At 59.0% G+C, this 21,794-nt stretch overlaps 9 protein-coding genes across 9 annotated transcripts; 3 read left to right on the forward strand and 6 right to left on the reverse strand.

Moving 5' to 3' along the window:
- Positions 1–145: 145 nt before the first annotated feature.
- SMF1-0 (Manganese transporter SMF1) lies at positions 146–2,049 on the reverse strand (the record flags this gene model as incomplete). The annotated part of the gene is made up of 3 exons (XM_037318837.1): positions 146–998; positions 1,047–1,560; positions 1,614–2,049. The coding sequence occupies 3 exons, from the start codon at positions 2,047–2,049 to the stop codon at positions 146–148; spliced, it is 1,803 nt and encodes a 600-aa protein (XP_037182862.1).
- A 1,109-nt stretch (positions 2,050–3,158) lies between these two features.
- Positions 3,159–3,972, reverse strand: chol-2 (Phosphatidyl-N-methylethanolamine N-methyltransferase; the record flags this gene model as incomplete). Its single annotated transcript, XM_037318838.1, has 4 exons — positions 3,159–3,673; positions 3,723–3,739; positions 3,794–3,833; positions 3,912–3,972. 4 exons carry the CDS (start codon positions 3,970–3,972, stop codon positions 3,159–3,161), a joined length of 633 nt encoding a protein of 210 aa, XP_037182861.1.
- Positions 3,973–4,560: 588 nt separating this feature from the next.
- On the reverse strand, positions 4,561–6,126 carry CGCA056_v003582 (uncharacterized protein; the record flags this gene model as incomplete). Its single annotated transcript, XM_037318839.1, has 4 exons — positions 4,561–5,606; positions 5,655–5,817; positions 5,866–5,987; positions 6,054–6,126. 4 exons carry the CDS (start codon positions 6,124–6,126, stop codon positions 4,561–4,563), a joined length of 1,404 nt encoding a protein of 467 aa, XP_037182860.1.
- An 857-nt stretch (positions 6,127–6,983) lies between these two features.
- TRAPPC11 (Trafficking protein particle complex subunit 11) lies at positions 6,984–10,738 on the forward strand (the record flags this gene model as incomplete). Its single annotated transcript, XM_037318840.1, has 3 exons — positions 6,984–7,250; positions 7,299–8,847; positions 8,895–10,738. 3 exons carry the CDS (start codon positions 6,984–6,986, stop codon positions 10,736–10,738), a joined length of 3,660 nt encoding a protein of 1,219 aa, XP_037182859.1.
- Positions 10,739–10,804: 66 nt separating this feature from the next.
- Positions 10,805–12,194, reverse strand: mpaH (Abhydrolase domain-containing protein mpaH; the record flags this gene model as incomplete). Its single annotated transcript, XM_037318841.1, has 2 exons — positions 10,805–11,875; positions 11,997–12,194. The coding sequence occupies 2 exons, from the start codon at positions 12,192–12,194 to the stop codon at positions 10,805–10,807; spliced, it is 1,269 nt and encodes a 422-aa protein (XP_037182858.1).
- Positions 12,195–12,956: 762 nt separating this feature from the next.
- CGCA056_v003585 (uncharacterized protein) lies at positions 12,957–13,964 on the forward strand (the record flags this gene model as incomplete). Its single annotated transcript, XM_037318842.1, has 1 exon — positions 12,957–13,964. The coding sequence occupies one exon, from the start codon at positions 12,957–12,959 to the stop codon at positions 13,962–13,964; it is 1,008 nt and encodes a 335-aa protein (XP_037182857.1).
- A 162-nt stretch (positions 13,965–14,126) lies between these two features.
- On the reverse strand, positions 14,127–15,920 carry aflT-1 (Efflux pump aflT; the record flags this gene model as incomplete). Its single annotated transcript, XM_037318843.1, has 3 exons — positions 14,127–14,788; positions 14,836–15,228; positions 15,287–15,920. 3 exons carry the CDS (start codon positions 15,918–15,920, stop codon positions 14,127–14,129), a joined length of 1,689 nt encoding a protein of 562 aa, XP_037182856.1.
- Positions 15,921–18,503: 2,583 nt separating this feature from the next.
- Positions 18,504–20,528, forward strand: CGCA056_v003587 (uncharacterized protein; the record flags this gene model as incomplete). The annotated part of the gene is made up of 2 exons (XM_037318844.1): positions 18,504–19,622; positions 19,674–20,528. The coding sequence occupies 2 exons, from the start codon at positions 18,504–18,506 to the stop codon at positions 20,526–20,528; spliced, it is 1,974 nt and encodes a 657-aa protein (XP_037182855.1).
- Positions 20,529–20,860: 332 nt separating this feature from the next.
- On the reverse strand, positions 20,861–21,544 carry CGCA056_v003588 (uncharacterized protein; the record flags this gene model as incomplete). Its single annotated transcript, XM_037318845.1, has 1 exon — positions 20,861–21,544. One exon carries the CDS (start codon positions 21,542–21,544, stop codon positions 20,861–20,863), a length of 684 nt encoding a protein of 227 aa, XP_037182864.1.
- Between the last annotated feature and the right edge of the window lie 250 nt (positions 21,545–21,794).

Raw genomic sequence — 21,794 nt, forward strand, 5'->3', positions numbered from 1 at the left:
AATTGTAACAGCTGCTCGCTCATAATCTTATCTACAACCATCGTCCAGCCCCTATAATACTATATACCGTAGTCCCCAGTCCAAGACTCGAGTCATAATATCGTTAATCATACACCTAATACCCCAATTCTTGGTGTTCAAACCCCTAATTATGGTTATTCAACCCCAACATGACCAGGTTCGACACGACCATCACCGTAATCACCAGCCAAATCACAACCGCAACGACGCTGACGTACCACGAGTTCGCCATCTTCACGCCCACGGTGCTGAACCTCCGTGCCGGCACGACGCCGGTGTCGCTGCCGTAGCTCGCCGCGCCGGGGACGACCGTCATATACTTGTTGAAGCTCGTAAAGTAGATGAGCGGCGCCGTGATGACGGGCAGCACCGTGCCGAGCACCACCTGCGTGCCGTTCAGCGCGCTGCTCAGCCCCTGCTGGCCGAGCAGGGCGCAGATCACGGCCGCGGGCGTGACGCTGATGACGCGCGTGACGAGGCGCCGCAGCCAGGGCTTCATGCGCCAGTTGAGCGCGCCCTCGCTGACGAGCTGGCCGGCGATGGTGCACACCAGGCCCGCCGAGACGCCCGAGAGCAGCAGCGCGAAGGCGAAGATGACGCCCGCGGCGGAGGAGATGCTGTTCGCGAGGAGGTCGTGCATGCCGAAGATGTCCGAGGCGAGGCTCGTCTGGCCCTGGTAGAGGGAGGCGCCGGCCACGATGAGGATGGCCGAGTTGACGAACAGGGCGAAGGTGAAGAGCGAGAAGGTGATTTCGGCGATGGAGAACTTCATGCAGTGCTTGATCGCGGCCATGGAGGGGAAGTAGAAGACCTTTTGGACGCTGTCGACGGTCGTCATCGTATCGGAGCGCGGGAGTTCCTGGAGGTTGCCTTCTTTCATGTCAAAGTCCTTGAGGCGGGACTGGACGACGCCGGAGCCTAAGTGTAAGCTGTGTGGCATGACTGTTGCGCCGAGGATGCCGCAGGATTGGTATAATCTGGCCATGTTAGAAAGGGAAGAGCGTAATATGTGTGATAGTTCTCACCCCTGAGTCTGGATGATGGAGCCAGAAGGAAGGTAGCCGCGGAAGACCTGTCCGACGGTGGTGTTTTGGATGAGCGAGAGCTGGATGCAGAAGCAGACGACAACGCCTAGGACCAAGAAACAGACGCCAATCTCAAAGAGCCGCAGACCACGCATGGAGCCGTCTGGGCGGTAAAATATCACGATGAACACAACGTCTAGGAGTGTCAGGATAACGCAGGCGAGGAGCGGCAGCTTGGGGATGAGGAGATGTAATGCGGTGGCGGTGCCGATGACCACGGCCATATCCGTCGCGATGATGCCAATCTCCGCGAGGGAGTAGACGATTATGTTCATCCACCTCGGGAGAAATACACGGCTAGCGGTGGCCAGATCAAGGCCGGTGATGGTGCCGAGTTTGATGGCGAGACTCTGGAGAAAGATGGCAATAAGGTTGCTCACGAGGACGATGAACAAAAGATCAAAGTGGTAAGATGCTCCGGCTGAGATGTCTGTTGCGTAGTTTCCTGGATCAACTGTGGTGGATTGTAAGCTTGGCTGCGTTCCGTAATTCTTTCAAGTAACGTACTGTATGTGACGGCAATCATGAACCCTGGCCCAACGAACTTGCCAAACACGACAAGGTCACTCCATCTTCGATTGAACCAACCCGGCCTCTTCTTGTTGTAGGAGTGACTTGGCAAAGGAAGCGTTGGGCCCGACAGGAGGGCCACTGGCTCAAAGTCTGTCCTTGACTCCTTGCCTATTGGCGTGTCGAGCTTGAAGGTGCTCTCCGACGGCCCCGGTGTTGCGGGAATGGTATCGAGGCGGACAAAGTCTGGAGGAATCTCTATCGTCAGCCGCCTCGAGCGGCGACGGTCTGTGTGTGAACTCGAGCGGCGACGATCCGTATGTGAGAGCCCATGCAGGGTCTGGTCGATGGTGTAGTCCGCTGTGAAGGGGTTCGCGCTGCTCCTGCGGGAGTTGCTCCCATGCTGGGGCTCTTCCAGCCAGGCGGGCGTCATCGTATTCCGGGCAGCAACGATATCAGACGTGCGGATTCTCGAAGCTGTCGAACATCAGTTCCGTCGAGAGGGCCCGAGTTGTTAATCCTGCAAGACTCACAGTCAACATGGGCAACAGCGAGCGTACGGCGTTAGATGCCCCTCGGCAACATCAGGGAAGAGACAAAACGGGAAAAGAGAAGGGAGACAAAAGCCGGCTGACCCAGGCGGAAGGACTGTAGGCCAAGTAGTTTTGTCAGGTCAAGGACTCGCCGGCTGAAAGCATCACCTCAAACAACTCGACTTCCTTCACAACGGTAGGGCATGCCGAATGCGGCCGTTGCGAGAAGCCGGCCTCCTCCGTTTGAGACATCCCTCGTCATAGGCAAGCCGCGGTTGAAGCGTGTCCGGCCCAGTGGGACGCCCCGAAACAGGGCCATGGAATGATGGAGAGTGTGACTGGCTCTCCATGTTCAGACAATCAATCTCAAGGGTCCTTCTTGGCTAGAGTGAAGTCGGGCGAGACCGTGAGCGAGTTGCCTTCGAGAAAGACGGCCGCTCACTAGTGGCCAGAGCATGGCTTCTGGACCGGAAATGCCTGAGACCCGGCCGCCGGGTTCGGAATAGCGAACGCAGATGGCACATGCTAGAGGCAATCAGCATGGCAAAAAAACAGCAATTACGGCATGGCTTGCAAGATTCAGTATGAGAGTGGCTAGAGAGGGTGGTACGGGTCTGTGGCGTAAAGAAAGGCGCGCAGCCCTTTTTCTTGCCAAGTAATTTTGTATTTGCTGGGTCGGCCTCTAGGGTCGGCCTGACTAGAAGCGAAGTTCTTCGTCCTTTATGAACGCTATTCACCAGCCGCTCTCTGTTGAAGGCTGATCTCTTGTTCTTGGCGGGCCGTTTTTGGCTTGACTTGATTCCGGCCGGCACATTGGGACGGTCAGCAGCTCACCGGGCTGACCGGGCTCACCGGGACCCATCTCGTCTATGTTTTCCCCGGGCGGGGCCCTGTCTCCGTATCTCCGTACACCCATGTCACTCCGGCCTGACGTTCGGCCCCGAACCAGAGCGACGGTGCAGATTTATGGGGGTTGCTGTTGAAGCTTTGCGGGCCTCTATTCACGCATTCACCTGATCTTCTTGGTCTCCTTTCCGGCGGCACGCTCGCGGTCTCTCTTGGCGTAGATACCAGCCGTGAAGGGGTTCTCGTAGCTCAGGGCAATCTTGTAGACGATGAAGACCCACACGGTCAACAGAATGCCGGCGGGCTTGCCGTAGATGAGGGCGGCGCCGAGGAAGCTCATGGTGGAGCCGTTGTACATGGGAGCGTCGGTGATGTTGAACGGGAAGCCAGTCACAATGCTGTCCATCAGGATGCCAAAGTAGTCACCGAGGAACGTGCCGGTGATGCCCAGCTGCCACGTCGAAGAGAGAACGAGCACATTGCCGCACGCGACGAGGGCGTACCCGGCATAGGGCACTGCGTCGGACGCGAGCAACGGGTGTGAGGGCTGGAAGCGCAAGGCCCGCTCGTAGAGAAGGTCACGGAAGATTCCGAGCGAAAAGATGGTGATTGCCAGACCATAGCATGCAATCTGGGAGCGTCCGCCAAAGAGCTTGGTCAGGAGCTTGTTGTTGTACTCTGGTTCGGTTAGATGGGGTCACTCGGAGGCGGAGCCGGCGCAACGAACCTTGTCTCGCGACGATGCTATGCACTTGTCAGCCAACAATTTTACGGCAGACCGAGGAACAGTCAACTCACTTCCAGAACAGAGGATTGAAGGCAATAGCAGCAGCAGAGACTATCCGGCGCGGTCAGCAGAGTCGACGACGATGTGAAGCTCCAGAGGCCCAAGCTCCACTGAGACGACATGACGTACTGAACAAGCTCTTCTGGTCGAAGTCGACCACCGCCTTGGGTTCAATGTCGACGGGCGCCATGGTTGAGGGTCTGAATCGGGGGAAAACCTGGAGGTAAATGACTGAACTGGTCAAATTCTGGCTGAGCAAAAATCGTGGGAAAAACCGTTGAGAACAGTTGTAGGTTCTGGGTGCGCATTTGCTTGTGACAGAGCTCAGCTCCACCAGTATTTATGTCGGCGGGGACACCTGGCCATAGCGTCGCATCATTACGCAGTAGTGAGTGCACAAGTGCATGGGGTTGCTTTTCTTCGCTGGGGTTTTGGGGGCCTTGGAGGCATGGGGTACGGCCAACCTCCCCTCCCCGCCGTAGCCGATACTTACCGGACGCTGTAAACGGGGGCAAGGCAGAACAGCTAGGCCCCAGTTGTTTCCCTCAAAGCAATGCACCCGAGCTCGCGGAGAAAAGAGGCCTGGGCGGAAATACCGAAAGGCCGGGAGAGGGAGGACACGCACACAAAGTCTTCAAGGGCAAGCAAAGAAACAAATGTTGAGTCTAATATGACATAGCGCCGTCGCTAAATCGCAATGGGTATCAACCGCAACCTCAAAATATCCGACAGAGAACCAACCCGTCGGAACAAGCCAACAACAATGCCTGGGCACAATTCACCTGCGATTCCTAGTCTTCTTGGCCACTGTGCCCGTGTCTTCCTCTTCGTCGTCCTGGCCCTTCTTGAGGTCTTCGGTCAAGCCCCATTCCTCCTTGTCGTACCAGTCCTCGCCGTCCGACATGTCCCTGTTCGGCCCGCTGTGCGCCTCCGCCTTGGACCATGCCAGCACCGTTTTGCGCAGGCGATTGGCCTTGAGAAGGCCTTCGTGAAGCTTTGTCGTTCCACGGCAGATTTCCTCCTGCTTCTGCACGTACAGCGCGAGCAACCGGCGGATATCCTCGGCTTCGGGGTCCGGTAGACCCACATCTCGGTCTGGACGGACGTTGGGAGGCGGCCGGAAGAATGGGTGAACAAAGGTTTCTTCCATCTGGTCTGACAGTATTGACGGCGCATTCGTGCCGTTGCGACCGGCCTGATCTGTGCCGTGGGGAGATGGAGGAGCTGCGCTTGCGTGCCGCATCTCCACGTCGAGGGCCTTTTGCTTCTGCTTCTTGTCGACAGTGGCCTCCTCTCCCTCTTTTGCAGGGGTTGATGATTCCCCGTTGGTAGGCTTCGACGTGTCGCCCTCCGCTTTGGCACCATCCTTTGCGGATTTGTCCGGCAGTGGTTTGCGGCCTTCTGGCTTGTCTGACGCGGCGTCAGTCATTTTGACGTCCCCGTCCCCGCTGTCTTTGTCGCCCGAGGGCTCCCCATTTGTGCCGTTCGGCGCTTGTCCTGGGATCGCGTCGCCGTTCAGTGTCGCTGGTGAGACGTCTGACTTTTCGGGAAGGGCTTTCATGCCGCGCAAATACTCGCGCTCCAGGTATTCGGACGAGTAGAGCTCCACATCGTCCGGCGCCACCATCATGCCACACGGCACCCAGGTGAAGTCGCCGCATAGTCTTGTGTAGAGGTGCTTGACCTTCCAAAGCGACCTGTTCTCCTTGCGCCGGACCTCGCAGCCCTGGTCGGTAATCTCGTTCAGGGTCTTGGCAGTGAATGGTTTCGAGAGGGTGGGATGGGTCGGAAGGTCGGTCGACGCGGTCAATGGGGCGAGAATCTCTGGGCAGGGTCAGTGGAGTCCCCACGGCGTCGACAGAGCATACTAACGTTCGATGCGAATATTGGCATAGGGGTCGAGTTCTGTGGCGGAAGCGACAGCTTCTTGAATGCGCTCCTCGTCGTCGTCGCTATCAATCTCGTAGCCCTCGTCGTCGACAATCGGGGGATTGCGACTGATTATTGTCCGCTGCTGCCCAGCGTAGTCGATCACCTGTGGTTGTCAGCACCGCTTCGCCCGCCCAAGGGGGGCGCGACGCACCTCGCTGTAGACTTCTGGGCCAGTGGGAGGCACCAGCTGGCCTTGGTGAGAGAAGAGGGCTCGCTTCTTAAGCTTGTGGCCGCGGTTCCCGTAGTGGTCAATCTCGTCGTCAGAGTCGGATTCTGGGGGCTAGTCGTCAGAACGTTACGTCGACAGTGAAGGGCGTCAGAGTGTGTTCGGTCGCGTACCGTAAGCTTTGCGTTTGAGGGCCTTTTTCATAGCGGCCACGGTCTCGGCGAAGAGGATCTGTTGTGTCGCCATTGCGCCGTTGTGCGTCTGCACCTGGTGATGAGCCCAGAGCGATCACGGAGGTCGGTCGGCAGCGAGGACGAGAGAGCCCGTCTTTGGAGAGGGTTTTGGAGTAATGAGAGTAAGATACTCAGTAGAATGCGGTCGGGATGCGATTCGGATCGAAGGACGGTCGAAAGGGAGGCATTTACGTGCTTGAACAACGTGGTGGTGTGGTGTGGGAGAGGTGTAGGACGGGTAGCCCTCAATTTCTGCGCGCAGTCTCTGTGACGAGGCGGGAGGAGAACCACGCGGGCGGCAAGGCTGGCTGTTTGCGCTGCGAGAACCAGTTTCCCATTCCTTCAGGGCACTCTGGGCCCATACACCATGACCGCATCTGGGCCAGTGGCCAATCAGCGACCTCGCTGTCGGCACCCATTTTTCCCGATCCCGAGGTGGTGTGGCCCGGTCGGGTTGGCACCCGCCTGGGCTCAGCGCTCTCCCAGGGGTCCCGCCTGCTGTGAAGTCACTGGGCACGGTGGGCCGGGATCGCTGATTCTGGCTCTGGCGCTGGAATGGAGCTGCGATACCTGTGACAGAGTACTTTACCTCCCGTGCCACCAGAAGAGGACCCATGCCGCGATTCGCAACCGAACGGGGAAGCTTTCTTTGCGCCCAACCTGCTGCTTTGTCTTGTTCGTCCACTCTGACCGTCCACATCTCGGCTCAGCGACAATGCTCCCTTGAGTCTGTCACTGTACATCCCGCGCCGAGGCACCATCGAGAGCTACTGCTGACCCGCGCCAGAGCTTCCGCGACGATCTCCAAGTACCCCTCGATATCCATATCTCGACTGCCCCCTCCTATGAAGACATAGGACCACCAGCAAAATGGACGGATATCCGGTTGGAAGCCTGGACCACAACATCCCACACATCGTTCTCGCCGGCCTGACCTCGGCCCCGGCCAAAGAACTACCACTGAGCGCCGAGCTCCGCGACCAGGCGATTCTGCTGCGATCTGAGCTGCCGAGCCTCGAGACTCCAGATGCCGAAGCACTGACGGACTACATTGTGCGCCAGGACGGGAGGAATCAGCCATGGAACGGCAGAGACAGCGGGAAGCCGTACAAGCTTCGGGTCACCGTCGCTGGTCGGGTACGGCTTACACCGTTCGAATGTGTCCTCTAGACTAACCCTGGGCAGTCCTTCGTCCTTCCTCCACGCCGAGCGAGACTTCCTGATGGTATCGAGGCACCCGAGGGCGTTCCCGTCTTGCACTCGCCCTTCTCGCCCTTGACTCCGGTCTCGCCTCTGTACCCGGACGGACTTATGAACACCGAATGGTTGCAAAAGCACGAGGACATGGTGCCCAGTGTCTACGTTTCTTTCTACACCCTCACTTCTGACCCAACGCTTGCGACGCTCCACGATAACCAACTAAAGACCGACATCAACAACTTGAAGGCCGCCCTCGGTAAGTCAGGCTATAGGACGCGCCTCGCCGTCGTGCTTCTGTCCGACGGCACGGCCTCTTCTTCCATGGTAGACCTCGTTCAAGACCGGCTGGACAACATTCGGAAGGGTGTTGCATTAGATACGAAAACGTTTTTCTATCTATCACCAGGTGACCTGTCCATCGATCTTGAACACACGGTGGATTCCATGCTAGCCGCAGTGTTTCTGCAAGCCCTAGAATACTACAGAGACCTTGGCCGGCACGCGCGGAAGAAGCGCGGTCGTGGAATAGCGCCACAGCCCACGGTGCCCCCTACGAGCACCTCGCAAACACTCTCAGTCCAGGATTGGAACGTGAGGTATGATTTCAAGACGGGCATTTTCGCAGAGTTCCGCCAAGAGATGGATGCGGCCCTGCGCTCGTACGATCAAGCCTATGAGGAGCTCCTGAGCCAGGACGTGATGGATATCATTCCAAGTTGGAGCCCGCGCTGGAACGAAGCTCGCATGCTCGCTGACACCATTGCGATACGCGGCATACGCTGTGTGCTCTGGGGCGCACAAACCACGTCCGCTGTGCGGAGATGGCAAAAGCACCGTGATAGGATAGCCGACTTTGTAGATCGCCGAGGGCGCGGGACAAACAACTACGGCTGGGAGGCATGGGAGTCGAGGTGGGCTGTTGTCATGGCCAACTTGATTGAACGGGTAGATGTGCGCAGTCTCGCGCCGTCTACAAAGACCTTGTACCTCCAACCGGAAAAGGCCGCCGCGGTGGACAAGCTTCAACCGTGGGATATGCTGCATCATACGGGATATTGGTACCGCACTGCTGCAGAGCATCTCGCTGCTCGACGCCGCCTGGCTCGCTCGATTCCTGAATCGGATCGCCGCTCACCAGACACCACTCCAGCATCAGCAGTTGCCAGCAAAGCCTTTACATACGACACGTACATGTGTCCTGATCCCCATGAAGAGTTTCCCCTCCAAGGGATGGGCGTCAACCACTCCCAGCTCATCATTGATCTTTTGATGGCGGCAAGGTCTCAGTTCCAGGCAAGGAGGCAGCACCGGATATCGGCAGAGCTGTCGCTGGAGTGTGCAAAAGAGATGGTGAACCTCAAGGCGTGGAAAGACATTGTCGCAATACTCAGACCGCTATGGGAAGACATGTCGTTCCGGGAAGAGGGCTGGACGAACATCACAGAGGATCTCAGCTGGGTGCTTCGGGCTGCCGCTGCGCACACTGGGAATGCAGAGCTCGTGGTTGCCATTGACTGGGAGCTGATGAACAAGAGTAAGTTCGCTCAATTATGTCGGCCTTCTCGATCTGACTCGTCGCAGGATTTACGCGGCGCCCTAAGTGGCATTACGACATTTCGAGATCGCTGGAGGGTTTGTCCATTGAGTCAAAGCCCACGGTGACAATCAACGACGACATATCATCCTTCATCTCCGCGTCGTTCATCTTCAAGGGCGAGGACGGCAAGGCCGGCGAGACTTGTCAAGCTCAACTGGCAATCAAGTCGGATGCCTTCTCAGATGCAGCGCCCATCACTCTGATAGGGCTGCGAGTCGACTTTGAGGGCAGCCTGAAAACCATCACTCTAGACCACGCAGCTGAGTCCGACGCGACTACAGCGAAGGGCGCCGTTTCCTTGTCGAATGTTCCATTGAAAGAAACCGCTCGCGCTGGAGAAGACGAAGAGGGGGCATCAGTTCTCAGCGGATCTGCCAATCTTACCATCGTGCCTGGCTCTACCAACGTCTTTGAAATGGCAATCCCACTGCGAGAACCCGGTGAGGCTCGAGCCGATTCCGTTACTTTACTCTTGGAAACGGACGCGTTCCGTCTGGAATACACTGTCGATTTCCGAGATCTTGGCGCAGCGGACTTTTGGTTCAGCCCATCTCTCGCGAGGAGAAGAATCGTACGCCAGAGCGCCCACATCATTCAAGTACAACCCCGACCACCAAAAATGGAAATCAAGCTCGCGAAACCATTGGACCAGTTCTACGCAAACGAGCCGATGGAGCTTCTCCTCGATGTCTTCAACGCTGAAGACGAGGAGGCTGTTGCTAAGCTCGAGGTCCATGTTTTTGGCGAGCAGATCCCGGCCTTCCGAGTCCAGGCCGCCGACCAAGACGAACACAAGGCAGAAGCTGGCCAAGAAGAAGCCAAACTTACGGGTCTGCCGCTCGGCACGCTGGGAATATCGCAATCAACTCGTGTCAAGGTCTCGCTCGATCCCATACAGCTGACAACGTCGTATGACGTGACCCTCAGAGTCTTTTACCATCTCGTTTCCGATCCGGCAACACTGGTTATGCAAATCCTTCCCGTCCAACTCAACGTGGTCAACCCTTTTGAAGCAAACTACGACCTCATTCCCCGCCTCCACCCCGACCCCTGGCCCTCCCTCTTCGACCACGAAGGCGTTCAGGATCCAAACATTACTGACGACGCCGCAATCCAGCCCCGAGGCCTGGCCCAAAAGTGGTGCCTGATGTGCCACTTTGCATCTTTTGCCTCCGAAGACCTCGAAATCATCAGCATGGACGCGGAGGTCCTCTCCTGCCAGAATAATGCCCGCTGCACAACAGTTGCCCGCCCAGAGATAGCCGCAGATGGTCTCAGGATAGCACCAAAGCAAATGCAAGAGGCACAGTTCAATCTGGTGGCTCAGAAGTACAGCCTCGACGATCGGGGGCCGGCCTCGCTAGACCTCGCGTTTGTTCTCAAATGGCGCCGCACATCATCGACCTCGTCGACCGTCAACACCACGACGATGCTCGTCCCGCGGTACATCGTCCTCGGCACCGAACCGCGCGTGCTGGCTTCGTACACCCTCGCCAACCCGGCAACCGGACTCGTCAAGCTCAACGTCACCATCGAGAACGCCTCCAGCCACTTCCTCACCTTTGGTCTGAGCATGGAGCCGAGCGACGAATTCGCCTTCTCCGGCGCCAAGCAGACCACAATGCACGTCCTCCCCGTGTCCCGACGGTCGGCGACATACCGCCTCCTGCCGCTCGTCAGAGGCGCCTTCATCCGGCCAAGCCTGGTCGTCAGGGACAAGTACTTCCAAAAGGTTCTCAGAATCATACCCACCGAGGGCATGAAGATCGACAAGGACGGCCTCCTAGTATGGATCCCGCCGGAAGAGGAGGAAGAAAAAGACAGCTAGTCACACGCTTGTATACATACTCTACATCTAAAGAACTCTAAAAAACCGCTCATCTATCGTGACCATTTACATCTTCGCCTTGGGAGGCCGTTCGGGCCGTCCAATCCTCTTCATCCACTCATCCGTGAGAGTGGTCTTCTCCTTTACGCTCAGCGCTGCCCACCTCTCATACTCGTCCTGTTCCCTCCTCCACTCTCCCAGCCCCTTGACGATCCACTCCGCCGTCAACTTGGCACTCGTCCCCGGGATCTCCATGGGAAACAGGTGTCCCGCCTCGGGCAGCGTGACCTCCCTCACCCGCCCTCTCTCCACGCCTCCGCTCCCGCCCGGCCCCGTGCCCGTCAGCCTCATCTTCTCCTCCCTCAGCTCGGGCGTCGACAAATCGCTCCTCCCTCCGAAGACGTACATCGTCCCCGGCCGCAGATGAGGCAGCCTCGCAAGCGTGCTCGCTCCCTCGGAGCGGTACACAGGGAAGGTGTAGTACCGCTCGTTCAGCGACGGGTCCAGGTCGGGCACCAGGTCCGGCTTGACGACCGTCTGCCCCTTGTCGTCGTAGGCATCCCAGCTGGGCCGGAAATACGTAAAGACCTCCTGGTGCTTCGTCGTGGCCAGCGTCACCCCCTGGCCCTCGGGGTACAGCTGCGTCGGCACGTCCCGCAGCCCGTGGCGGACCCAGCTCTCAAAGACCCGCTCGTCCCAGGCCTTGTAAAAGGGGCTCCGCAGGAAGGCCTTCTTCGCCACGTCCCGGGACGGCCAGAGGTCGCGCCGCGAGGCGGAGGCGGCCGCCGGGCTCGCGCCGATGGTGCCCTTTGCGTTGGAGGACCACTTTGAGATGACGGGGTCGAGGAGCACAACGGCGGAGAAGAGGCGGGGGTTGATGAGGGCGACGTTGACGATGGCGTTGCCGCCGAAGGAGTGGCCGACGCCGACGAGGGGCCGCGAGGGCCGCAGGGTGTTGACGACGTGCACGAGGTCGCGCGGGTGGTCGAACCAGCCGGGGTCGTTGCCGAGCTTGCCCTCGTTGAGGACGGAGGAGGCGCCCTGCCACGCGGCGTCGGCGATGATGATTGAGCGGATGCGGAAGTTTGACTTTTTGGACTCGGCATGGAGGTCTTCCCAGAGAGCCTCGTAGAGTTCCTGGGTGCGGTGTCAGCGGTGGTATGATCTCATTTGAATCAAGGAAGTCATGAGATGTGTAGATTCGTGTAGGCTGCTCTTGAATGTTGAGACGATGAGATGAGATTTGGATAAGAGCTACCTTGGGAAACCCGTTGGCGTGGGCGCCGATGATGGTCACATCCCCAGGCTGCGGGTTCGGGTTATCCTTGGGGATGTACTCCTTCACGGCCAGCTTGAGCACATCGTCTTGTGAGTTTGCGAGGGCGCGTGGGAATTCGCGAATGTGTGAGGCGTCGAGGACATGTTCCTTGATGTGGAAGACGGACGAGGGTGACATTGTGGCTTCCGGGCGCCACCAGAACTCTGGCTAGTCAACCTTTACGCGTGGTAGAGGCGTGTCACTTGTCGGGTTGAGATGCTGTAATCGTCTGATGATTGAGATTGATGAGAAAACACCAAAGTTCTCCAAGTAGCGTTCGTTGGAGATGATTCGGAGTTGAAGTTGCTACAACAGACCGAGGGCCCCGGCAACATTGGGACGTCTGGGGAATTCTGGGGGTTCTGTGGAGATGCCGAGGTACCAGCGCCGGCATCCCAGCCTACTACTGTACAGGCCGGGGACAGCCCAAAACACTAATAGAGTAGCCACTCTGCACCTCCCCGAGACAGGAGCGCGGCGGCGGCAGTTATCGTCGGTAAAACCAAATGAAACCGGCAACCGTCGCGCTTCTCTCCTTTTTGCCTGCCTGTATCGCCGTTGGACAGGAACACAAGGAAGGGAACGCGTGTGGATGAGTTGAGTTCCCGAGCACGGCTGGCGTAACCTAGCTGTCAGTCCTGCGCCTGGCGTGGCACGCTCTCCTTTTTCATCTGTTCTTCAGCGTAAGACGGCGGGTGGCCGAAGGGGTTGATGTGAACCTCTGTGTGACTGCCCCTTGAACGCTGCTGCCGCTACAGTCAACGACCAGATTCATAATCTACCCCGCGATCCATGGCAGTGCATGCCCCCCACTCATTCTGCACCTCCACACACATTCCCCCAGCAGCAAACACACACACTTCAACCCCGGAAGCAGACGGCATCCCTCCCCGGCCCTGCATGCCCCGGACCCTAATCTTCGCCGGCGCCCCGGAGGCAGACTGGTCCGCCACCTCCCAACCCGTCCCGACATCCACCTTTACCCCGCCCGGCCCGGCCTGGCGCTCCCTCGCCCTCCACCGCGCGCCCCTCGTGACGGGCTACTCCCAGCACCACGGCCTGCCCTCCGCCTTCCGGCCCCCGGCGCACTTCTTCAGTCTCTCCGTAGACGCCACCACCGCCGAGTCGCAGTCCGTCTCCGCCTCCCAGGAGCTGCTGTCGCAGTTCTATGACCACTCGCTGGCCCTGCACCATGACGTCCCCTCCTCCCAGCTGCCGCTGCCCACGCAATCTCAGTCCCAGTCCCAATCGCAGTCCTTCGAGACGACAGTCACAGACTCCGCGGACTCCTTCGACGACACCACCACAAGCATCCGCCCGCCGGTGACGACATCCCACCACCTCTCCGACCTGGAAGACATCCCCGAGGCGCCCGCCCTGCTCCGCCTCGCCCCGCAGACCGTGACCGTGAACCTCATCGCCGGCGTCATCTCCGTCTCGCCGTCCCGCGCCATCACCACGCGCTGGGGCACCGAGCTGGCCCTCGTCGAGGTCCTCCTCGGCGACGAGACCCGCGCCGGCTTCGGCGTGACCTTCTGGCTGGCCCCCGCGGCGAAAAGCGCGCCCGGGACGACGCTGCCGTCAGAGCTGAGGAGACAGGATGTGGTGCTGATGCAGAATGTCGCGCTGCATGTGTTCCGGGGCAAGGTCTATGGGCAGAGCCTCCGGAAGGGGCTGACGCGGACTACGGTGCTCTACCGGAGGAGGATGGGGGAGGTCGACGAGGGCGGGTACTACAGACGCAAGGATCTGGGGAGCCAAGGGGAGGGGAGGACACATCCGCAGCTGGTCAAGACCAGGAGGGTGTGGGAGTGGGTGCTGAGCTTTGTGGGTGGTGAGGCGAGGACAGAAGGCAAGGGGAAGGGCACGAAGAGAGGATGGGATTTGCCGCCTGATGATACCCAATGAGACTGATTAATAGCAAAGTTTGGATAGACGGTTTTCTTGGATACATAAATCATTAATCGACTCTATGTGTAGTCGTTATTACAATCTCTAGTCTAGGTAGAGTGAGGTCTAGCCCGGGTATCCTCTAAACAACAACGTATATCGTACAGTGATTTTATCCATCTAAACAGCAGCAACTGCGGGCCCCTTGCCCTCCTTCTTGACGCTCTTCCACTGCAAACCCAAGCACGCAACAAAAGCGGCCGCAGCACATGCAACGGTGACGTAGTACGTGTGTCTCAAACCAACCATGTACGACTCCAGAACCGCGTCAATCACGTCCGCACGTCCCATCTGGGTCAAGATGCTGCGGACTTGGTCGGCGCCAGCGTTGATGAAGATGGACGGGTCGAGGTCGGGGACGCGGGTGGCGACCCCGTTGACAAGACCGGTCTGGAACAGACTCTGGGCGACGGCGATCATAATGGCGCCGCCAAACGACTGGAAGAACTGGACGACGGCCGTCGCGACGGGGACCTCTTCGAGAGGGAGCACGGTCTGGACGACGAGGACGCCGATCTGGAAGCCCGCGCCGATGCCGAGGCCCGCGAGGACCTGGTAGCCGAACCACTCACGCATGGGGGTGTCGAGGTCGAAGGTCGTGATCAGGCCGGAGCCGACGGTGAAGAGCACGAGCGAGGGCAGGATGATGGCGCTGTAGTAGCCGATGACGGAGATGAGCGCGCCGCTGGCCATGCTGGCGACGACGGTCGCCAGCAGGAGGGGCAGGATCTTGATGCCGGCCTGGACGGCGCTAACGCCCTGGATTGCCTGGAAGTAGAGTGCTGCATTTGTTAGTTGCTGAAGCGGACAGGCCGTGGACACAACTTACACAGGTAGTAGATGAGAGGGAAGAAGGCGGCGCCGAAGAAGCATGCGAACAGCATGGCGCAGACAACATTGCGGTTCTTGAAGAGATAGGGAGGAAGCGTGCCCTTGTCTCCCTGCCACAGCTGGATTCCGATGAAGATGATGATCATGAGACCGAATCCGACAAAGAGGCCGATGATTTTGGCGCTCTTCCAGGGGTACTCGGCACCTCCCCATTGCAACGCAAGAAGCAGGCAGACGATCGCGGGGATGAAGATGGCCGTGCCGATGAGGTCAAGCTGCATGAGGCGCTGGACGAGCGTCTTTCCCTCCGGGTTGTTCTTGCGGCTCAAGTGAAGCAAGAAGAAGACGAAAACCATGGCGATGCCGCCAATCGGGAGGTTGATGTAGAAGCCTGCGTTGGTGGTCAGTACACGCTCTCTAGAAAACAACCGGCAGGAAATGAGACTTACACCACCGCCAAGTCGCCTTCTCTGTGAATACGCCTCCGAGCAAAGGTCCAGCGACCGACGCAATACCCCACATGCCGCCAATCAAACCGAAGGCAAGAGGTCGCTTCTCCAGGGGCATCGTGTAGCTGAGGATGACAATGGAACCCGAGAACAAGCCGGCCGTGCCAATGCCGGCGACGGCGCGCCCAATAATGAAGGCTGTCGAGTTCGGTGCGAGGGCGCAGACCAGGGAACCAATCTCGAACACGGCAATGGCGGCGATGTAGATGTACTTGACGCTGAACAGCTTATAGACGGTGCCGTACATTGGCTGGAGGGCGGTGGTGGTCAGCAGGTAAGCCGAGCCGTACCAGCCAATGTCCTTGACGCTGCCATATTCCGAGGTGATGGCGCCGAGAGCTGGTGCGATAATGGTCTGGTCGAGGGCGACGAGGAAGACGGCGAGGCAGAGGGCGATGATGATGAGAATGAGCTTCAGACCGTGAGGGTACTCGACCTCATCCTCGCTGGACTGGTGGGTTGAGGGCGCCTTTGCATCGGCAGCGTTGAGGTCGTAGGCAGGCTTCTCGGTGAGGATCGAGGGGTCGGCAGAGGTGGTCTCGCCGAGTCTGTCGTCGCGATGCTTCGTATCCATATTGACGAAGCTTCCCAGTAGCGATAGAAGGTGGGAAGGAAGCTGTCTGTGAGAAAAGGGTGTGAAGGTCAAAGGGGGGGATCACTTATAAGTCGAGACAAGGTTGAAAGGACCTTGGTGGGATCTAACTTTTCGGCGTGCAAAAGGAAAGATCAACCCTGAAAGATGATACAGCAAGAACGGACGAAAGCCAAAAAAAATGACGGCGGGAAGCGGGCGTACTTAACGACCTCGGGCGGTCCCCTACATTGCATCTCAGATCGTGAAAATTCCCAAGTGCAACATCCCATCGGGTAGCAGCGCGGACCAGCACCGACCATGACCAGGCCCCATCCCGATCTGGACGTGTTTGCAAGCCACAGGGATGGTGGGGGATGGTCCAGGCTGCGGACTCACAAAGCACGAGTACATGAAGCCAAGGGCCAACTAGCCGATTAGCATGAGCTTGTCTGCGTTTGGGTGGGTGGAATGTGCCAAAGGGCGGACGAGGGTACGGACAAAAATTGAGGGCCACGCAGGGGTCGGGGTCAGTATCGGATGGAAAAGAAAAATCTGCCCGATTGTCCAGATGGATGATGATGACTACATGGCCGTCGCCGCAGTTACGATCATATTCTGTTACGTGCCAGTGGGATGCTCCAGCTGCAACAACGTGGGCCGGGGCATGTCTGAGTAGTCCGGGGGCCCATGAATCACACGAAAGAAGATTTACGAGTGCTGCAGCGGGAATTCACCATACGGAGTAGAGCGAGTGAGTCTTCGGGAGTTCCAGCCATGTGGTAGTGGGCCGGTAGCGAGGTAAGTCAGACCGCAGGCAAAGGAGCAAGCAATGGCGGCGGAAAAGCCTAGATGTCGGTCGGGCCCTCTCGGAGGTCGGCGTGTAAACATGTCCGACTGACACGGCGCCGTCCCCGGTGATTGGTCGCTTCCATCGCCCTTCGGCCCTCGCACCGCACCTGGTCATTCCACTTTGGGATTTACGACGTCAAGACGCCAAATTGACCAATCCTTCTTTTTTTCAGCTGGGGGAGCACCAAAGGGACTTTGGGGTCCTAGCGGCGGCACCGCAAGCACCTGCTGTGGCTTGCCCATCTAAAGATCTCTTTGGTGCAGAACCTCCGTCGTGACTCATCGGTGGCCCGATGTACTGCCATTTTTCATGTTTGCGGTGCTGAAATCTATCCGACTGAGACGTCCGTGTTTAGTCATGGTGGCTTGACGGGCCCTCGTCGGACGGCGATGAAAGTGTTGCACCGTAGACCGAAGACTCGAATCCCCATCCCACGTCCTTGGATTTGCATCGTGTCACAAACGTGCGCGTCATATAACGCGGATCGACGCGTTGCTGACGCCCAGTCTACGTCTTCCTACTCTATGCTCACGCATCTGTGGCCGCATGCCTCATCGGCGAGATGAGGCTGCGAGAACACCACCACCACCCAACAACTCGGGCGAAACTAGGAGAAGAGCCTACGATGGCTGCAGGGCCTGCGCAACGTCCGCGTCAACCTTTCTGTTACGCACTCCCTGGCTCGGGACGTTTCTCCAGCAGCGGCACTTACACGCGACGTGGCTGACAAAGATTGCCTTGCTCCCACGGCAGCCAGCATCTTAAGCTTATTCACATGGCCATAATGTGTGTGCAAGCAGGATCATAAGACAAGGTTGATCCCGCCGCCATCCATCAACTTGGGGAAACACACCTGACCTTCTGACAAGTTCCGCAGAGGCTAGATTGCGAGTCTGGCGTCCGAGCCAGAGACTAGAAGTTAGGAAAAGGTTCCCTCGCCATCCACTTGAAACGGCCCCCGATGGAACGCGACGACCTGGGATCGACTGATGGACGGGCTAATTGCCTTTAAGCATTTCGGAGATGGAGAGCCTGACTGTAAAAGAACGTGACGTGAGTCTTGGGGCACTGCCTACCTGGGCACCTAGGTAAGGTATTTTAAGGCCCATCCCCGCGGCGTTTCGGCGCCGTTTATGGGGACCACCTCCCGTCAGCCAGTGAGCTTCGGGCTAAGTGCCGCTGTGGATTGAAACAAATCCCTAGGGGGGCAGAACGGCAGCTCTTCAAGGTTTGAAAGTATCGACGCTGGTTGTTTGGGTGAGAAGATACCTGTGGCAGGGCAAGCGAGGCAGAGTGCAGGGTGACGCCTGCAACAGAGCCTCAGCGTCACCCGCCAAGGTTCGCTGTAAATGGCCGTGGATGGGCGCCCTATCTAATCTCGGCGCATCCAAACCATGGAACCCTGCACGTCCGCCCGCACCGCATCGTCGGCCGCGTCTATTCGTATGTCTGCTGCGTCTGCGTCTGCGCTAAACTAACGACCTTTCCAACCTCTGTCCGTAAAGTTGCTGCGTCGACGTCCCCTCGCATGGGCATCTTTTGCCAGTCCACGACAGACAATGCCATTTGCATATCCACCCATCGCCGATAGCTCCTCAATGACCACGCCGAAGCGATAACCGACAGACGAGAGCCCCCAACCGAACGAACGGTCCACCGTTTAAACCCACCTGCCGCCGGATATCGTTCCCCATCCGTCGTGAGCCTGGCCTCCCGACCTCCATTTCGCAGCCATGGACCGCGCCATGATGATGAGGGACATGGAGTACGATGAGAGCGCCATCATGGAGGATGACAGGGACGCCGAGCCTCCCGCCATCGCGGGGACCCCTCAGCGCCTGATACTCGGCCGTTCGCCCTTGTCCAAGACGCGCTCCATGTCCGACGGCGGCACCCCTTCGAAGCTCTCGCCCTCTCCGCACATCGCCGAACGCAATACGTCCAAAGATGATAGCCACATCGGGAACACCGCCACCGCGACCGTGGCGCCTCCCGTCACTCCCCACCGGTCCGAGTTTCCTCTCCGCGGCCTGTCACTGCAGATGCCTGCCAACTCTCCGTCCTCCTCTTCCACCGGCTTCACGAAACCCGCGCCGCTGTCGCCAAAGCTCGACCACTCCCAGATTTACGCGAGCCCGACAAACATACTCCCGCGTCGCTCACGCGGCCTCGACTTCTCCCGTGCCGCGACGAGCCTCCACCACTCAACCCTCGCTGAGTCTTCGCCCGACTCATCGCCCACGATCGGAGGCAGAGGAATGAACATACCCGGCAGGAGAAGCAACGACTACGGACAGGCCGAACAGACGACGAACTCGCTGTGGTCCATGATGGGCAACCACGAGCGCATGACCGTGTCGAGCTCCCTCGGAAGCGCCCACCCGCTCGGGTCGGACTCTTCCTCTTCTTCAGACGACGACGATCTGATGGACGAGGATATGGACGAACCATACGTTGGTACGCCGCAGGCCAACAAGTCTGTGACCCCGATCGGCACTCAGGCTCCCAACGCGCCGTGGATGGGGTCCCCGGCCATGAACAGCCTGATGAGCTTTCAGCAGAGACAACGGGCAAGGAAACAGCCCAAAAAGAAGTACAAGCCGCCGCTCGGTCTTGGGTTTAGTCCCGCAACTGTTGCCGGTCTATCAAAGTCGCCGCCGAGCAATGGACCCAAGGACTTGTCTGCTCACAACCGAAGGGAAAGCATAAGCTGGCAGGCGAACCAACTGCACATATCCGGCAGTGAGGAGGAGCGGGGAGATAACATTGACCACCTCCTGACCACACCCAGCCGCGACGGGCAGCGACCTACCATTATGAAACGCGTAGTCACCCGTCGCGCAAACCTTTTGGTGAGTTGGCTTTCACCCAGTCTGATCTATGTTTACTGACTATGTGTGTAGCCCAAAACGAAGAATTTTGCTCGTATCAGGGCAGCTCTGTTTGAGGAAGGCGCGCCTGTTGAGACGGAGACCCGGCGAGAGGCCGAAGTCGTGCGGCAAGTGCGTGAGAGCGACGTGGACCTCGAGCCGCCCCGTCAGCAAACGGCGCCGGCCACCACCCACTCATCACCAAATCTCGGCACCCAGGAGCCGATGCTGGACGACATCCCCGAGAGCATGATCACTGACTCCGCACTGAACCTTTCAGGCAGCTTCAAGCAGCAGGCCCTAAAGAACTCCAAAGGCACCAAGTTCTGGGACACGTTCTCGGAAGCCAGCAGCGCCGGCACGCGCACAACACCGCCCCCGCCCAGCGGACTCCCTCGGGGCTCTTCCTCGGGCATTAGCGAGGACATATCCATGGACTCGCCCTCTCTCGGGCCGACCGCCGGCTTCGCTATGGCCGCCAGCAGCGGCGAGTCCCAGAAAGGCGACACACCCCTCCTGGCACAAGGGCCGCAGCCGGCGCCCAGCGCAGCCGAGATCACGCGCCGCATCAACAGCAAGCGCAGAAGAGAAGACGACTTTGACCCCGTGAGCTTCAAGCGACGCGCCGTCAGCCCAGGCATGAGCGTGCACAACTCGCCCATCATGCAGAGCCCCATGCAACGGGACGTCGCGCCGTGGGGATCCCGCCCCGGCAGCAACAGCGGAGACCGGGGAGGCTCCGGCGCGCCAAGCGAGTCGGGAAGTCTGGGCGGAACGCCGGGGAGCAACCCCAACGCCAACGGCCGGGTGAACGGCACCAAGGGGCGCGTCGGGTTTCAGGGGATGGTGGACACCAGCGACGGCATGATGCGGATGAGCATCGAGTGACCTGGAGCGGTGTGGGAAGGGAGGCAGGAGCAGAGCTGGTCAGTAGGCGTTTCTTACAGTTCTTTTTTGGGTCGGGGTTGCATTTGAACAAAAGTACGGTGCAGGCGAATCGGTGGTTATTCCATGGAAGGAGCAAGAAATATCCATAGAGCCGTACCCGGCATCACACGGCGGCGCATGAAGTAGGCATATCTAATGACCAGACATTGGTTTTGAACAAGTTGATATTTCGTGGTCGTGGTATCTTTTCCCAACGCCTGTGTACGCCTTTAAATGCTCCCAATGGCAACGAAGAAAGTAAAAACAGGTCCCCCCTCCTAATGTGTAATCATTCACTCCACGCCGACACCCTCCTCCGGGACCCTCAGACTACCCAGCTTATCGTCCAGCCACCTCGCCAGCTCCTCGGCATGCCGCCTCATGACCACGACACCCGCAGTGTTTACGCTTCCGACACTGCCCAGGCTGGCAGTCGTGATGCCGCCCACGCTCAGCACGCTGTCCACCTCGCTCGGCGACGCGGGCATCTGGCTGGGCGTCGCGCCCCCGGACCTCTCGCCGGTCCCGTTGTATCCGCCGTGCGCCGCCAGACCACCTTGCTGCAGCTGTCCGCCGCTGCCGCTCCCCTCCTCGATGTGCTCCGCCAGAGGCCCGATGCACACGAACAGCAGCCCGCATTTCAGCCTCCTGATCACGACGACGCCGGCGGCCAGCTGCACCGTGATCGTCAGCGGCTTCTCCATGGGCGGCGAGGAGGCGGCTGACGGGGAGGAGTGCGAGGTGGGCAGGGCGTCGGGAATGTCCGGGGCCGTGGAGCCATGCAGGGCGAAGAGGGAGGAGGCGACGGTCGACTGGGTGCGGAGGAGGGCGACGGGGTGCGGAGAGGCGTGGGCGAGCAGCCGGCCCGAGGGGGTCGCGAGCAGGGCCGTGTGCAGGTGGGCGTTGAGGTTGGCGGAGAGGAAGGTTGTTAGGCGTTTCGTTAGGAGGAGCGGGGGCGTTGGTTGGTTGAAGGACATGCTGGGCCGTCGTTTGTGTGTGTTTTCGCGTGGTGGTGATGGCTTCGGATGTGTGAGTTTGGTGCCCGACGGTGGGCTAATAGCTGATGTTTGGTGCGTTTCCGACTTGGGTAGTTGGGTCGTCGCGCGTTGTTGGGCTTTGGGTTGTAGTTCGTTGGTGTCAGTCGAGAGCTGAGGTGACACTTGATTGTCGGAGAATCTCGAGCTCGAGCTGTAGCTGGCGAACGTGGCGGGTTGAGGTCGAGATTTG

This window comes from Colletotrichum aenigma (assembly GCF_013390185.1).
Source record: "Colletotrichum aenigma strain Cg56 chromosome Unknown KSG_Cg56_contig02, whole genome shotgun sequence".
Classification (NCBI taxonomy): domain Eukaryota; kingdom Fungi; phylum Ascomycota; class Sordariomycetes; order Glomerellales; family Glomerellaceae; genus Colletotrichum; species Colletotrichum aenigma.